Source organism: Halyomorpha halys, unplaced genomic scaffold (assembly GCF_000696795.3).
Source record: "Halyomorpha halys isolate HHAL.00 unplaced genomic scaffold, Hhal_1.1 Scaffold1328.1, whole genome shotgun sequence".
Taxonomy (NCBI): Eukaryota; Metazoa; Arthropoda; class Insecta; order Hemiptera; family Pentatomidae; genus Halyomorpha; species Halyomorpha halys.
This window is the reverse complement of record NW_027116249.1, coordinates 44,846-62,482: the sequence shown is the minus strand read 5'-3', so window position 1 is coordinate 62,482 and position 17,637 is coordinate 44,846. Positions and strand designations below refer to the sequence as shown.

The 17,637-nt window shown below is 27.4% G+C and overlaps 2 protein-coding genes and 1 long non-coding RNA gene across 3 annotated transcripts in view; 1 reads left to right on the top strand and 2 right to left on the bottom strand.

Moving 5' to 3' along the window:
• Positions 1-2,324, bottom strand: part of LOC112210529 (leucine-rich repeat-containing protein 49) — a 5,311-nt gene extending 2,987 nt beyond the window's left edge. Inside the window, exons 1-2 of the mRNA XM_067053067.1 lie at positions 2,218-2,324; positions 1,872-1,995 (exon numbers count right to left, since the gene is read on the bottom strand). Of these exons, the coding sequence (XP_066909168.1) occupies positions 1,872-1,995; positions 2,218-2,235 (142 nt within the window). The 5' untranslated portion in view covers positions 2,236-2,324. The remainder of the gene's footprint in view (positions 1-1,871; positions 1,996-2,217) is intronic.
• LOC136797185 (uncharacterized) overlaps positions 1-17,637 on the top strand; it is a 68,837-nt gene that overhangs the window by 10,244 nt on the left and 40,956 nt on the right. The window lies entirely within an intron of this gene.
• Positions 13,819-17,637, bottom strand: part of LOC136797184 (neuroendocrine convertase 2-like) — a 24,071-nt gene continuing 20,252 nt past the window's right edge. The window contains exons 5-7 of the mRNA XM_067053066.1: positions 16,673-16,782; positions 16,026-16,143; positions 13,819-14,556 (exon numbers count right to left, since the gene is read on the bottom strand). Coding sequence (XP_066909167.1) covers positions 14,368-14,556; positions 16,026-16,143; positions 16,673-16,782 — 417 coding nt within the window. The 3' untranslated portion in view covers positions 13,819-14,367. The remainder of the gene's footprint in view (positions 14,557-16,025; positions 16,144-16,672; positions 16,783-17,637) is intronic.

Sequence of the window (17,637 nt, the reverse complement as noted above, 5' to 3'; positions counted from 1 at the left end):
TAAGAGCAACATTATTAAAGGATACTTTAGGGCAGTCAGTAGGTTTACAACGAAGGGTAAAGGTGATATGTTGGGATTTATATTGATTCTCCAATCACGGCACCATTCTTCGAGGGTATATTTGTAAATAAAACTTCGTTATTATTATTCAGCAAATGAGATAATGTCTCATTCTTTACAATCTTTTGCAGTTGGTTATTTTTTTTTCTAAAATCTATCTTTAAAGAACTAAGCAATTTTCTCCATGGCTTCAAAAGAATAAATAGTTTTGTTGATTGTCATTCAACTACGATTTCATTGATACTATCCAAAATGGCAAAATGTTTCTGAAAAGCATAAAGGTCCCATCTTTCGTCTATCTTTTTCTTTAGCAAGTTATACTTATAAATTTTTCTATTGGACATACCTCATTAATAACGGACTAAATGAGAGAAGTCACCTTGGTGATATAAACTTAACTATGATTTGTCCATCATCTGGTTTTAAAGGAGCTCATTTCTAAATAAACTATATGAACTATTTATGACAGCCCATTAGATTTTCCATCTAACAACCAGCTGGGTTTAGATAGTGTGACCAGCTGATCCTTCTCACCAAAATAAAAATTCCCTCCATCCCAGTAAAAGTTCTTTTTGTGAAGTTAGCGTTCGATTAAGAAATAAGTTAAATTGATTTGCAAAAAAAAAAAAAAAAAACTACACATCATATTTATATATTACAATACTAGAAGACTTCTGCAATGTAGTTTAATAAAAAAAGTTACTCTAAATCGAGCACTTTCTTTTGGTGGTATTAATTATATGCAACATTTGATCACACAATTAGTGTTATCAATACATATTTCTCATATTAATCAGTTGAAATATTAATAACTAACTCCTATAATACATATCACACATGACTTTGTCACTCATACTTCATATAAACTATTCTGTCATATCTTAAAACCATTGGGATTTTATGGAATAATAATTAGTTTATAAAGTCTACCATTTTTATTTATACAGTTTTATAAAACTAGAAAGTTCTAAACAAGGTAAATTAGTTAAACAGTTATAAATGACAACAATAAGTGTGATGTGATTAGTTATGGATATGCTTTAATAAATTAAGAAAAATGTGCAATAAGTAGGGGAAACAAGTTTTATTTTAATTTATGTAAAAAGTTAATAATCTACTAGGATGCGTTGCAATTTTCTAATGTTTTGATAAGTGAGTTGATATGTAGTGATATTCCGTAAGATGAGGCATTAACTCCAAAACTTTGAAAACTTAGTTTTATAAAAGAGAATTCTTAATATTAATAAATAAAAAAAAGTGCTTACTAATGCGTCTCTTTTTATAATCATTATACATTATAAATACTTCTTAAAATTATACAAACAAGCAACGATTTGTTATGTAGTTTTGTTATACTACGACTAATTGGTAAACTGTGTTGAATTGCTACTACACACAAACTATTGATCAGTCTTATAAATAATATTTAAAAAAAAAAAAAAGATAAAAGAGAGTTTGAAACAATAATTTTTATTTTTAATTTTATTATAACCAAATTATTGTGCTACTATTCACTTGAAATATGCTTACTGGTCATTTTTTTTAATGTTTACAAAAATGATTTCAGTTTTTTTTAGAACTAATGAGTGACTTGAGTTTTTGTTATGTGAGTTAGGTGATTCTTGATTCTTTTGCACGGTTTTTTGTTTTGTTTTTTTAATGATTAGACTAAAATATCGAATGTGCGTGAGAAATTTATAGGTTCTCATTTTGTAAGTATATAACGAAATAATTCAGCCCTTCACTGATAGGTGAAAAGGTTTTACTTAAAAATATCGTACTCAGAAGCATCGATAAAATTTATTAGTTACCTTTGTCTCTAATTTTGTATTTTTGTTTTTGGCCAGTTTTTCTGGTATTGATTAATCCAGGATCTGATTGCAGAATTTGGTCGTCAGTATCACACTTTTCTTCTGTTTTTTTCTCGTCATGGTTCTAAAATATAGATAGCAGTAAACCTCCATATAATATTTTTCTATTTGGTGAAATATGTTATTTATATAATTATTATTGTATACATGTGTATAAAGTTAAAACAAACAAAGGCTAATATTCATTTTTTTTTTTTCGTACAAGGAATATTTTTATTTGAAATATTTGAACCATTTATTTATCGGCAATTTACAACTAAACTACTAAATACAGTAACCATCTTACCTCATAGGTATGCTCCATGTGATAGTGTTTAATTTTACAAATAAATCACTTGAAAAATTCACTTTTAACACAAAAACTTAGTAGCTGAAACTTTTATTCGATTTCACGAGCGTTATTTACTAGTTACCAAGGTATCTAAGGGCTTAGCCTACTGTGTATTATAACTATCGATTTCAAGTAAAACGATTAATTTTCTATCCAATTCTATCGTACTATTCCTAATTAGTCAAATTGTACTAATCCTAAGAATATTATAATCTACTATAAATTAAAGAAATAGATTGTTTTCTATATAAAAATAATATTATAAAATTAAGTTGTGTATCTGAATGTCTAAAATCGATATAATATAAATCTTTAGTGATTCCTACTTTCCATAAGTTTTTAAATATATATTAAATAAACCAACGTTTTGGAGTACTCCCTCCGTCTTAAATTATAAAAAATATTGTTCCACCATACAACTCATTTTTGAACAAATTGTTTTTATATCATAAATCCGCATAGCTCCCTATGTCAAATCCATACAATTTTATTTCGTTATTTATAAAACCAAAAAAAATATTTAAATTGAACGGGAAACCACTTAGGCTATCTATCTTTGCCACTATCACTGAAGATTTATATGGTAAAGTTTTATCACTTCCAGTGTAGTAGTGCAGTGTATATAACCCATGTTGTACAGGAATAAAGTTGAGGTCAATGATTTTGGCAGATCACATTTTCTAAAAAAATATATTTATTTATTTTCATTCTAGAAAATTAAATACCTCAAGGAAAAAAATTCTCAATTTAAATCAGGTCTTGCAAGTCAAGCTGTAGAAATAATGATATACAAGAGTAATTAATAACTGAACCAATGAATCAAGAATTATTTATTTTCTTTAAAAAAATAGAATCTTTCAATATAATAATTAATATCCAAATTCAGATTTTTAAAAATAATGTAAATAAATGTAAAAAAAAAAAAAAACAGTTCTTCATAATTGTTTTCATGTTTAAGACATTATAATTATGAACATATCCTTCATTATCAATTTATTTGGTTTTAATCTTATTTTTTATCCTCATGTTATATTTCACCTGGGGGGGGGGGGGAGAGACACTTTGAAAGATACAATTTTAATGATTTTATTGTTATCAAGGAGCAGTATTCAGATAACAAATAAAATAATCCTAAAATTAGTGCGCATTTTAAGATCAAAATTAGTGTTTATATCAAGTGTTTGAATAGTTACTAGTATAATGAAGCATTAGCTGTTGCTAGATTGTGTAATTAGATTAGAACAACAAGGTCAATTTTTTTAAATTTTAAGAAAATGTTTTAAAAAACTTGAATCAAAGTAAACTTTCAATTATTAACATTTACTAACCTAAGAAAAAGGTATTAATATATTATTGCTCATTAAAGATAGGGATTAGTAGATTTTCCTTCCTCGTTTTTAACTAATTTTTTACCAATTCCACTGAAAAGATCTATCAACTAATTACTTAAAATGATTTTGTGATGGTGAGGGATTTTATCTTACGTAACATTTCCAACAACTTCAATTTAAATTTTGTATGGTTGAAATTGTCATCATTGTTATCTTTCTATACTTCCATGGGATATGAAGTGATATAAACTTTTGAACCAGCCTCTAAAGTGTGTAAATACAATAAATTATTATGATTGTGAGAAAAGTTCCTTTGAAAAAAAAATCATGCTGAATAATCTGTATATATTGTGGATTAATGTGGCACTTCCTCTAGGATTGCCACTCTCATTGGAAATTTAAATCCACTTGAAAAAACTATTTTGTATTTTCTTGCTAATGAATATACTATTATAAATTAGAATGAAGAAATAGTAATCATTCTCAAATACCAATTAATTTTAGTAAAGAGATGGAAATATAATTGTATTTTTAATCAATCTGACCTCTTTTACAATGCCGGATATCTTTTACCAAGTTTAAACATAAGTATATAAAATTTTTTGATGTTGTTTGATGACCAGTTTCTTATTGGTTTGGCTTCTTCACTAAATGACGGATCTTCTTTAAGTAAATACTGATTTTTCCAAAACAGGTACCTTAATACTTCCACTCATTTGTCTAATATAGTGTACCTATAGGGTAGTGTTTTTTAATTTATGAAAAAAACCAGAAACACAGCTCCCATTGAATTGATTCACACCCAGTCCTTGTTAATATCAAATATTTTTGGATTGAAGTCAATTTGGAGGTTCTATTTTAAATAGGAGAGAAAACAAAAGAAACCTTATTCACATGTCTATTCAAGACAAGAATCCTTGTTTTTATTACATTCAAAAACTATATGTGTGGAAAACATTTCTGATATAATCAATCTCATTCAAGAGGATTTCAGTCATTGGAGATTGGAGGCAATTGGAGATTGGTATGAATTTCATTGACTTATTTAGTTTTACAGATTCAGAGATTTCTTAGTAATGTATAGTCCTAATGATTTACATTATAGGATATAAAAAGCTGAAAACTACACAGACAAATGTCACTGTTGCAGTTGTATTAAACATCAGTGCATACTGATATAAGAAAACATAAATGAAGGAATGCTTGAGCCATCATTTAAAAGAATGATCTGGAGATATTTTTTTAGAAAGAGGAGTAAATATACTCATAATTAGTACTCTGAACATTAAATGAGAAACATATTTTGATATTTAGGTTTTCGAAAATACTTAATAATAATTATCAATAAACAGAACTCATTTAATAACAAAATTATCAACTTCCACAATAATTTAATATAAGATCCTAACATTAAATAATATGAATCAGTTAAAAGGGTAAGATGAAAGTTTTAGTAAATTGATAATCATCACACAGCCATATTGGCTTACAGTAGTTTTATGGTTAAGCAAAGGCTAATTATATTTTGAAATTTAAAAAGCCTGAAATCCTGCTATTATTTGTTCGGACTAGCAATTGCTGTAGACACCAATTAATAAAATGTATTCTCATATTATTTCTGGTTGTACCTCTTCTCATATCTTTATACTTGTTTTAACAAGTGCCAGCAAATTACTGATTTATTTCAGGTACCATTTTTATTTTATAGTCAAGGGAAAAAAAATTAATATAATTCTACTTCGGCAGAAAAATAAACTTCATAAGAGAATACTAAAGTCATTTTCTTCCAAATTAGTATGAAAAAAAAGTTACTAAATAGATATTGCAACTAGATGTTTTAAATCTAAACACTTTCGGCTATATTTGTTTGTTTCTTATATATTTAAGTTTCTAAATCACTTACAAATGATGGTTCATAGTTTCCATGAAGTTCAGTATGTGCTGTAAGTAATATACATACATTTATATTACGTATTCCATGGAACCACTGAGGGAAATGGCTGAGTGCCATATCATTATTTTGTTCGCATCGTTTTCATTGCCTCCTAGCCCTCTCTTCCACTCTCAACCTCTTAAGGACAACTGTGGTGAATCTCTTCACTGCATCCCAATGCTGGTCTGAGCACAGCATATGTTTTACTACATTTTCTGGTGTGTCATCTCCACACACTCTCCAATTCTATTCTCTTCTGGACAAAGCGAATACAAGCAAAAAACACTTGCTCCATTGTCTCCTCAATAGTTTGGCATGCAGAGCACTCTGCTGTGTTATCCACTTTGAATTGGTACTGGTAGGCTCTAAAGCATCCATGTCCAATTAAAAAATGGGTTACATAGAAATCCATCTCGCCATGTCGGCGACCATACCACAAGCCAACATTATTAGTATGGTTGCCAACATTATTGGTATTAGCCTATGAGTCGACTTCTCAGAATCTGCTGCCTCCCAATCTGATGCTTGATGGTTATTTTCCACTAATCTTCTCTGGAAACATGAGAACGTCGTCTATAGTGCCTACTTCTTTCTTTAACAAGGAGTTCCACCAACGGTATTCTGGCTATCATGCACACTGCCTTGTAGGAAACAGTCACGAAAAGCACTTACCATCCTTAAGGAAACTCTGTGATAAATGGAAACCATCTGTCTCCTGTATGATTTGGTAACCATCACATCTTTCCAAATTGAAGCTGCATATAGCATAATTGAGGAAACAACTGTAGCAAGAAGCCTTCTGCAACTTTCCCTAAGACCTCCAATGCTTCGCATAAAGCATAACAATAAGGATGTTACTTTAGTAGATTTGGCGCTGATATATTCTGTTTGTGTGTGAGTGAGAGAGAGTGTGTGTATGTATGTTTGTATTTTGTCCACTGTCCCATTGTTTCAAATAGGATATTGCTGTTTAGTTGTAATATAAATGTGATTTTTGCTTTGAGCTCATTATATTTTATTTTTCTGTTATGCACTGGAATTCGCTCTTTTAAACTTCCATACTCTAGAGCTTGATAGGTATATGTCAGTTGGAGGCAGTGGTGGTTATTACATCTGTATACAAGATCACATGATCCTACTAGCACTTGTACTTTTAAAAAAAAGAAAAATACAACTACTTTATAGTATTAAAAAGAAATTGATAATATTGAATAACTATTATCAATTTCTTTTGATTGATTAATACCAAAGTAATTAAAAACCTTCATACTGTCAGATATAACACCCAATGCTTGAGCATAGCACCTTCTGAGGTGTGCAAAGGTAAAGGTTATGCTTTGGAAGGAATAATGGAATGGCTCCTATTAGTTTCTCACAAAAACGAATTTTTTGTACTCCAAATTCTCACCAAAGCTCTATTCACATTTATGAAGCTTATTAAAAACTCTGATTACACAATACTATTAGCATATTAAATTGGGTTCTATTAATACTGTTACATTTAATAGTTATAGTTAACTTATTTTGCTATATGATTTAATTAAATATTTAGACTGTTTAAGAACTTTAAAAACTTGTGTATTCTTTGTTGTTGCTAGAAACAATGACAGTGGAAAACTGACTCCATCTTACAAACTACTTTGTGTAACAAATATGCAATTATTTATATATGCTTTTCTTTTCAGCTTAAACTTTTATATTCTGCTTTGGATCATTTATTTCAAATCTAACTTTGGTATTATCAATCTCTATTTCTTTCCCTTCATAACTAAATGGTAATATATTGGTAAGCATTGTTCACTTTTCTGCAAAGTCATCTGTAGCTGAGGGAGTTGTAACATAAGTGTATGCGACCTTGGCATTGCAGTGATGCCGGTTCAAATTCGGACTGAGGTGATCAACTTTTATTCCTGTAGCAGTCCCACAAAATGAAAACGACCCCCAAACATGGTTAGAATAGGATGGTATCCTGTAAGTAACTCCCCTTTTGTCAAAAATGACCAGGAGGGGGTCATAAAAAAGTTGATTCTTCTGTGTCCAAGCAATTTACTTGTTTGTAGCTTAAATTGTTTTTCTTTCCAATCTGAGATATCTTCTTTATGATGTTATTACACCAGTGTATGCCAAAAAGCAGTGATGTGCATTAAGCCTCCCTCTCCTACTTTTTTTAAGAGGTTGGTCGTAACTGACTGCATTACAAGTTAAATTAAAAAAATGAACCCTAATAAAGCATGTCCCAATTCAGTTATAAATAATCCTATATACACCACTGTTTATTAATTAATTGATGATTATATCCAGGAATCCTTTATATGGGAGTAGAGCTGTCGCAAAGCTTTCCTATTCATCTCGATCTCTGGCAAGTCAACTAACTTTGGAGCATGTCTGACCTACTTTTTCAACCTCCTTATCTAGGGATCACCTGTGGGTCTCTCTTGGCCTTCTGTGCCATCGCTTGCCCTAGGGGCTTCAATCCAGGTTCTAACAAGTTATATTAGCGTGATCTTTCCAGAGGTTGTTCTCTAGCCCTCTCCATTCCCAAAGCTTTATAGCCTGGTCGCTTGGTTCTTACTTGGTAAATTTCTAAAGCTTAACATTGGAAATAGTTTCTTGTCACCACACTCTCTCTATATTTCTGAGACATCAATATATAAAATTTTGCAGCTTTTTTATCACCTTTTTGGTGACTATCCATGTCTCATATTCTCACAACAGTATAGATTTTGTGTTGCTGTTGAAGAACCGAACCTTTGTCTCCCTTTGGATCTCTTGCGATCTCACACTGGTCAGTTTTGAGAATACTTGCTAGGCTTTTCTTATCTTATTTTCAAAGTCCTCATCACCACACACACCATGGTAAGAATAGGGTGCTATCCTATATATATTATAGATATGTAATATTCATATTTAAATAGTTTAAAAAGAACTAATGAATAAATAAGGATGACTAGGAAATTAATTTATTTCAGATGTTTCTTGTCACAATTACAGCAAGAGGAAAGCAATAAAATTTGATTTAGTTTGTCTCATTGTTTTATTAATGAAACCAAGAATTTCAAACCAATAACATTAAAAACAAACTCATTGAATATGGTAATTGGTTTGGCAATTATCACAGCCATTTTAGATATAATTATAACTCTGTAATTTTAAATAATACCACATTTACTCATGGAAATAAACTATTAGATTTCATATTACTTTTAATCTAGAGAGCAGATATCATGTATCATGATGGGGTATAAAGTATTATGGAGAAAATATGTTGAAAGAAAATGGTATTTACATTTCAGAGTCGTTTTCTATGAAAGGATAACTTAAACTACACTGTCACATTTTTGATAAATCAAGTATCGCAAGATTACTTAGTTTAATTTGGCAAAATTAGACTACCAGTTGAGTGTAACTTATAAGAAGCAAACTTTAGGTAAATTACTGGATACTTACCGCTATATCTATGTTCAAACATCTTGATAAATTTTCTTGGATTTATTACAACTGTTTTTATATAACATGGGCTCATTTTATAATATAATTTTTCTTAATGTTAAAGTATTATTTAGGTAATAAATAACATAATTTATTGAACAACCAAAAGCTCCATATTTTTATACATACATAACATTTCTCAACTTACATGAATTAAATTTAAATATTTATAATTTTTAAATATATTATATTTTATTTCTTAAGTTTCATAATCTAATGTTACATAATAATTAAATTTAAACTCTTTTTCTTACAGTACTCTGAATTCTACATAACATAGACAATAACAACAAAACCATTAAAACATAATTTTATCCATTTTTTCAGGTACATTATTTATTCAATAATAAATGTGCTTATTAATTTGATTTCAATTTAGATGGTTTAGGAAGTTATCTCTGTCTAAATGAGTTGGGATGCAAGAAGTAAAACACTTTATTTTAGAATATAACACAGTATAGTCAGATCTTTAAAAATATATCTTTCTAAATAATGGTTCTTTTTAAACAATTTAGAATTTATTTGAACTAGGAAATAAAAAAAAAAATTACCACATCATCTATTTATAAAAATATCACATTTTCTAAAAATAAATCAATTTGGACCCTATGTTCTATATTATAATGATCAAGCTTGAAGAAACAATTATTTTTATAATATCTGATATAAGTTATGCCCAAAATATTCAAACATTTTAGTTTAAATTATCAAAACGATGTTGAATAAAAATAATATTAAAACAAGACCCTTTTTCCATTTTTTTTGTTAACTTCACTTAAAATATTGGGAAAAAATAATTAATAGGATACATATGTATATAATATATATATTTTTTAAACTAAAATATATTTCAGAGCTCAAACAAATTCTATTATAACTAAGCATTCTCCCATCAAATCTCACTATATTGTACTTCTTATTTCTTCAACCATGATGATATATTGAACTTTTAGATTATCTGGTTCTCATTAAAAACTTTGGTAATACTATACATAAAAATATAAACTCCTTTTAGTGATGTCTATAATAAATAAATTTACTTGTTTCTACTCTTATTAAAGTAAGCTCAAATTGATGAATATATTTGGATTCATTTCAAACCTTTTTAGTCACTTAGTTTGCAAAAATGTGACAGAGGATACTAAGAATATTTACTGAAATTAAGCTATTTACAACTACATTAGCAAATAAAATACCTGCCCTTTAGATTTATTATATATTTGTTTATATTAATGGTATTCATTAAGTAATCAGAATGAACATTGTGGTGTAATTTACTGTTATGCTTTTAATGTATATGTTTTATACTTCACATTCAATTAACATAAAATTATCATGTATACACTTATTGTACTTTTTGTTCTGTCATACCTAAAACACTACAAAAATAATGATTAAGAGAAAATGTGTACACTATATTTTAACAACAAACAAATTTACACATATACATTACTTATACTACCTTTTAATGTACTCTAATGCAGAATCATTATCTTTTTAGTATCATGTATAGTAAAATAATTATTGCTTATAATTTTTATTATTTTAATTTACATTTAGCTCATTACATGAGTTTACTTTATTCCCTGAAACATACACAAAAATAACTTAATAAATTGAATCCTAAATACAACATCTCGTTTAATTATTTCTCCATATTTTCCAATTTTTAGACCAAACAAGATTGAATTAGGAATTATAATTTTAAATTATTAACACATTTACCAATTATAAACAATAAATGAACATTTAAAACGTCAGCCAACGCTATTTCAGGCTATGACAGAAAGTAAAGACATTTTATCAAGGCAACTAAATGCCAAAATAGATATAATAATCATTATTATATTAATTCTGTTATTTATGTTCTATATTTGTATTTCTGTTATTTAAATTTATCCATAAACAAGCATAATAAATGAAAAGCACAAGATGAGATGAGTTGTCTAGCCTTGATAAAAACTTATTTCAGGAATATGTAAATATTTTATAAAATCCAGAAGTAGGAAAAAATCAGGCAATATATTATATAATACATTTTGATGTTTTTAATGATTTTACTGATAAAATTTATAATTTGTTTATCTGGTATTAACTGACCAGCAGTTAATGTATTTTGTTTTACTATGTGTATTCCCTCGTAAATATTGGTATAAACTTCTTGATGACAAAATCATTGTATTTGATATATAATCATCTTTATAGTAAGTTAATTTATGCCCTAATTTACTGATGAAATGGCTAATAATATTAACAACAGATTCAAAGTGCATTCAACTTTTTATTTCTGAAGTGGTTTCTGGACCACAAACAATTATATAAATCTATAATTTTAAAACAATTAAATATAACCCAGTTGTAAACTAATGATAAATATAATTGGTTAAAAAATTTATAATTTAATTAAAGTGATATCTATAATAAATACGTAAGAGAAAGTTACTGATTGGTACTAATATATAAAGTATAGTCATTTAATTCATTTTCATTTCATTGTGCTCTTCATTACATCAAAATAAACTTATTTATATTATTATGCAGTTATGAGTGTAGTCTTAGAGATGGATACAATCTAAATTATTAATTTGTGCCCAAAAGTACTGAGATATCACATCTAACACTATGTTATAAAAACATCAGGTTTGTAAATAAAACTGTGTAGGCAGGATTTTATTAATTCAGTGAAAAAGGAAAATATCTAATTTATAACTTAGTTAAGCTCTATTGGGACTAAAAATAACTTTTTTGATTTTCATTATTTGGCACTAACAATAATTAACTCCAAAATAATATTAAATTTGCTATTTATACTCAAAGAAATTGTTGTGAAGGGGAAAGGACCAGCCCACAAATTTTAATCCCCTGCTAATTTCTTTCTGTTAATTTCTTTGAGATCAGGCTATTAATTGTAAGTACCTATATCACACATGGTGCAGTTATAGTGATGTTTGATGTTACTAAGTCTTTTATGAAATAAAAAATGTAATTATCAAAAAAGAAACTTTAGTAAATAGTATTTACAAATAGACATCTAAATTTAAATAGTTAATTATGCCAGAAATGTTTTTGATATTTTTTTTTAGAATGAATTTATCACTTATTAATGTGTTAATGACAATTAATATAAATTCCAAGATGATGTCCAATAAAAATCAAACCTTAGGTAAGACCAGCTATAAGACACATCAAATAAATTTAACAGGAGGAGATGTTATTTGAAACTAAAGCTTAAAGCAGTTATTTAGAGTAATCTGGCTATGACATATGAATGATTTCAAAAGTGCCAATAGGTAAATTACCACAGAGACCATAACTTTGTTTAAGTGCTTGACAAAATTAAGGCATTATGGCATTGTTATACTATGCAATTTAGGCCTTATTGCATTAGACAACATATAATGACACTCTAAATATCATTCAAATTACTATTTTAAGTTATGAAAACTTTTAAAAGTTGGTAATTTTATAATTGGGGAAAATATCAGATCCATCAGTGAAAACAAAATCATCTCAGAAAGTCTTAAATTTTCATGATTTAACATCATCAGGAAGGTGAATTGAAAATCCACAATATAAATTGTCAACTTTTTCATGTGACCAGTTTAAAATATATTATAAAGCTCATTAACATTGAAATAAAATATTGAAGAGCTTACCATATAGTGAGAACCTTCTTGGAAGACTATAATTTGAATTTTTCACGGCACACACTATGAAATTATGGTGTATTTATTTCACTACACAAAACATACATGCTCAAGAATATACAATCACACTCACCCACACACACATTCTACAACAAACCCCATATTTAGAAAGAGTTTAAAGGACATGATACTTTATACTATAAGATGGAATCATCACCCTATGAACAAAACTTGCATCATTAAAATGAATTGCCTTATTAACCAGTAATAAACAAAATCAAAATGAAGCTTGTTAGTATTCTTATGTGTCTTTATAAATTCAATATTCAAATAATTTTGTTAAATATAATGTGGAAATATAATCACGTAATTTCTAGTGTCTAAGATTTTAAACATATTCTAAATGAATAATAGCATATATAAAGGTTATTCTGGCTAATTGAGAATTTAAATATCCTTAAACGTTTAAAACAATAATCAAATTAAATGAAATAAACAGATAAAATTAGTACTGTTTCTTGTATTATTCAATGACACATACATTGAAGCTCTGGTAATTAAAGATGTTATTATAACATTTTTTTTCAATTACCTAATTAATTATTGACCAATTTATAATTTAAATATTATGTTTTATTATAATAGAATTAAATGTATTATTTTAAAATATGAATAATAACAAGATTTAAGTTTAATGGAAACTAAAAAAAAAAAATAATAATCATTTTCCATTTTAATGATGAATGTAATTTCAAATTATATAACTAGTTCTTATTGTTCTCTTAAACGTCTGTATTTCCTAAGGTAATAAAATAAAATCTTCAGTATTATAATTATTCATGCACGTAAAAATTTAAGGGCCAATAGAGTATTAAGCTTGTACTATATAATGTATAATTTCATCAAATCTATATCATTAGGATTACATAGGCTTAATATTTTCGATATATTTTAATATTGATATATAGCAATATTCATTAGTCATTTATTTATCATAACTGATAGCGGAATACAGTCTGTATGAATGTGTGAGTGTATGTATATTGTAGATGTACACACACACACACATATATACAAACTGCTATCAGTAATTCTGGTCATCCCAATAAATTCTATCATCCTGTATTTAAATTAAATTCATTTTTCAACCTGCATAATAATAATTTCTTTTTTAAAACCATTTGATGCCTAACTATTTACAAATCACTATATAAGATATAATACTGAAATAATCTAATAACATGCTTTTATTATTTATAATGTTTTTCTACATTATAAAATATGGTAAATGTTTTTAACTAATATTTGCTTACTTTTACTATTATTTCATCAGTTTGTTAAATATTTACATTATTTGATCTTAACCCAAACTCTCCTATTAAAATATTTAATTTTTGTTGTATTAACTGATTTATTCACATGTCTTTCATTCTTGACTCAACTAAAAAAATAACCTGACATACTGATAATAAATAAATTTTGTGCAGTTCCTATGTTTTTGAAAATTATTGTAGGTTGATAAATTAAAACTTTTTATTTATGCACAAGTGCATTAACATTGTTATACTCTTGATCTTTCTTTCTTTTTTTTTTTCTTTTTTTTTCTTTTTTTCTTTTTTTAAATTGAATACCACCTGAAAATATTTCTTGATGAAATTAATGCAAGTTCAAGTTTAATTTCATCAGGAAGATAACCACTTAAACATTAGAAATAGGCACGTTTGTGCTTGGTTGTACTCCTTTCCTCATGAGCCTTTTTTACGATGGCAAGTTTGGAATGCGGATCAGATACCGGTAGGCCAGTATATGGTGCATCCATAGTTCCATGAAGCATGAGGGTCCATTCTTTGAAGAACCCAGACTGAGGTTGATCAGGAGGTGAAGCAAAGCTAACCTAAAAGAAATTACTTTAGTTGGGTGAAATGAAATTTATGTTAGGTGTAGGATAGAGGGGAGGTAAAAATATTTAATATTAAGAACAAGGAATAAAGAATTCATAATAGTTCAAGTTATTGTTAAAATCATTTGTCCTTCAAAAAATAAAACTAATTGTTGAACCGCAGATATATAATTGAGAACAAAAATATATTTTTTTTTATAAAAATACTTTATCTAAAACTGAACTATGATTCAGTTTTTTTTTTTTTTACTTTGTTTTCTAAAAACTACATGATTCTTAACAAAAAAAAAAGTGATGTAGTACCTATCAATTATAAAATTCTTATTGTTTATTCTTTTTAAACACTCTTCTCTTTTATAAGTACAAAAATATTTTAGATTTTTTTTTTTAGATAAGAATTTTCTTTTTTTTCGACTTCAGCATTCAAATTCAATCTAAAATATCTCCAACTCTGGAAAATAATTTGCCATGAAATATATTCTGCCTGAAACAGTTCTGATAGTATTGAAATTCTAGACTTAAGATTCCTTTGAAACCAACGCCAACGCCAAAGCCAACAACCAACGGGCGTTGATGACCAGGCTGTTAAATGCCCTTTCAGAACTAACAAACAAACAAGATTCCTTTGATCATAATTTTTAAAAATCCCTTCTTAATTCTGAATTCTTTAATCTAATCCTCTTCTGGAAATGTATTTTTTATGAAATATAATACCTGTTGTATGTATGCATAACTTCTTAAATCTTTTTTAAAATTTTATATTGACTTACAATTATTGTGAAGCCAACATTGAAGTTACCAGTATTGAATATCTAAGTGTTCTAAGCCTTGTTATGTTCTATTTACCATACCAATGTGTCTGATATTCATATTTTCATCATGGTAATTTTTATTCTCTATATTCGCTTATAAGAATGTTAAAAATCTTCAAATAATAGTAAATGTTAAATATTTTTGCTTCCTAAATATCTGATATAATAATAATTATAGATATATATTTTTATTAGTTTAATAAGAACTAACTAATTGAACCAACCAAAATTATTTTGAGACAAATATAATATTTCCTCCCTGAAAAATCAGTTGGATTTTTTAAACATTAACTACTGAGAAATCATGAAAATAATAAGGAGGTTTGAAAGACAGTGGTGTAAGCCAAGTTCAGTTTATTGTAAAAAAAGTGAATGTTTTGTAAATTTACAAAAGCAATATATGCAGATTATATTATGCATATTATTGCTTAAATATTGTATTTATAGTATACAAATATTATTTAAGTACATTTACAAAACAAAGTTCTCTAATATCATTCTGACCCCTCAAATATAATTGCTAGTAAAATAAAATTATACCAGTTTTAGTATATAATTATTTTTTATTCTAATTTTTAATAGAAACATTGTAGTAATGGATAATATTTCAATAAGATTAGTGCAGTTGTATCTTATTTTAATACCAATTACCTCCAATGTCCAAGTGCCTTGGGGATATTCTCCCCAAGTATGAGTTGTCATGAATGGCCATTTAGTAAAACCATCACGGTGGTCATTGTCATTTACCCTTCTACTCAGAATCATAGATCTGAAACAAATATGTAAATTTTTATATGTATGTATGTATAAAACATATATACTCTCTGTATCTTATAAGTATATATGGCATTATCTCTAGCTCTTTAACCAAAAAATATCAAATAATTTAAAATCCATTGTACATCCAATTAAATTCTATATTTTAGATCTTTGAACACTTTTTTAGTTATATTATTTTAGTATTTTTTAATAATGTTAAAAAATTGGAAGATGCTATATTTTTTTCAATCTGTCATCTGTAAGCTGTTTGTTTATTGTGTCTAATATTTTAATTACTTAAATACAGATATTTATTTATTCTTGACACTACACTCATGCAAGAACCTGGGCCCTGATATCACCTTCTTCCTCAATTCTCTTCTATCCTGAGCAAGTATTACCCATCTCTTGATTCCCATTCTCTTCATGATAACCTCCATTTCATTTAGCCAACTCAAGTGTGGTCCTACTCTAACCCTTCCAGTAGGTCAGTCCTTGAGTTGCTATCTGAGAACTGATTCTATGTTCATATGTGTTACATTATTACATCCATCAGATCTAACTCCCTCTTACAATTCAATCCAAATCTGGTTCCACATTTGCCTGGTGCAAGTTCCCATTGTTCGTGTGAACCTGGGCAATGGAGAATCTGTACCAATTAGAAGTTCCTTATATTTCGGTAATTCTCATAAAATTCTCAACAATAGGCGTCTAAAAAGAGATTTGGTGAACTCTTCCAAATAACTCTGAAAAAACTCATGAGTTATCTTGAAATACCAATCCATGATATTTAGGATAGAGTTGAGCTGGACTCAAAATTTTGAAATTGTTGCAGAAATGAGAAGGAATTAAAGAGTGTTAACAAAAAATTGAACTTTGAGAACCTGCCGAAGTATAATATAGCTTCATTGACTATTACCAAAAACAAAATATAGTTCTGTCAAGATTTTCATAGAGCAAAAAAATTAATTAATTTAAAAAACATCAAAGCAATGCCTTAAAATAGTCATCTAAAAAAAGCCCTGTATAAGCAAATTATGTTAGTGATTAAATGGTCTTTGGAAGACTAAATGTTTTGCATGAAATCTTCCAAAAACAACCTATTGCTAATAACAAACTACATTAAAAATTAAATTACATATACATTGAAAAGATACCTCTATATCAAATACTGCTATTTAGAAAAGAAATAATGTGAATAAACTAAATCCCTTAGATATTTAATCTCTCAAAGATATGTCTTTAGTTATTTTAACTTCATAATTAAAAGAACTTTTAATAGCTATATACATTTTTCAGGATTTGATTGTTAAGCAAGTAAAGTTGCATTTGAAAGGTTATAGATATATTATCTGATTTAGTCACATTAAATGTCATTTCTTGAGGAAAAAAAATGAATGGATTGAGAATAATTTGGATTAATTTTATTAATTACTCTAAATATGTTCATTGAGTTCAGTGAAATTTCAATAAACCGTTCCATAACAACTTTCTTATAATATAT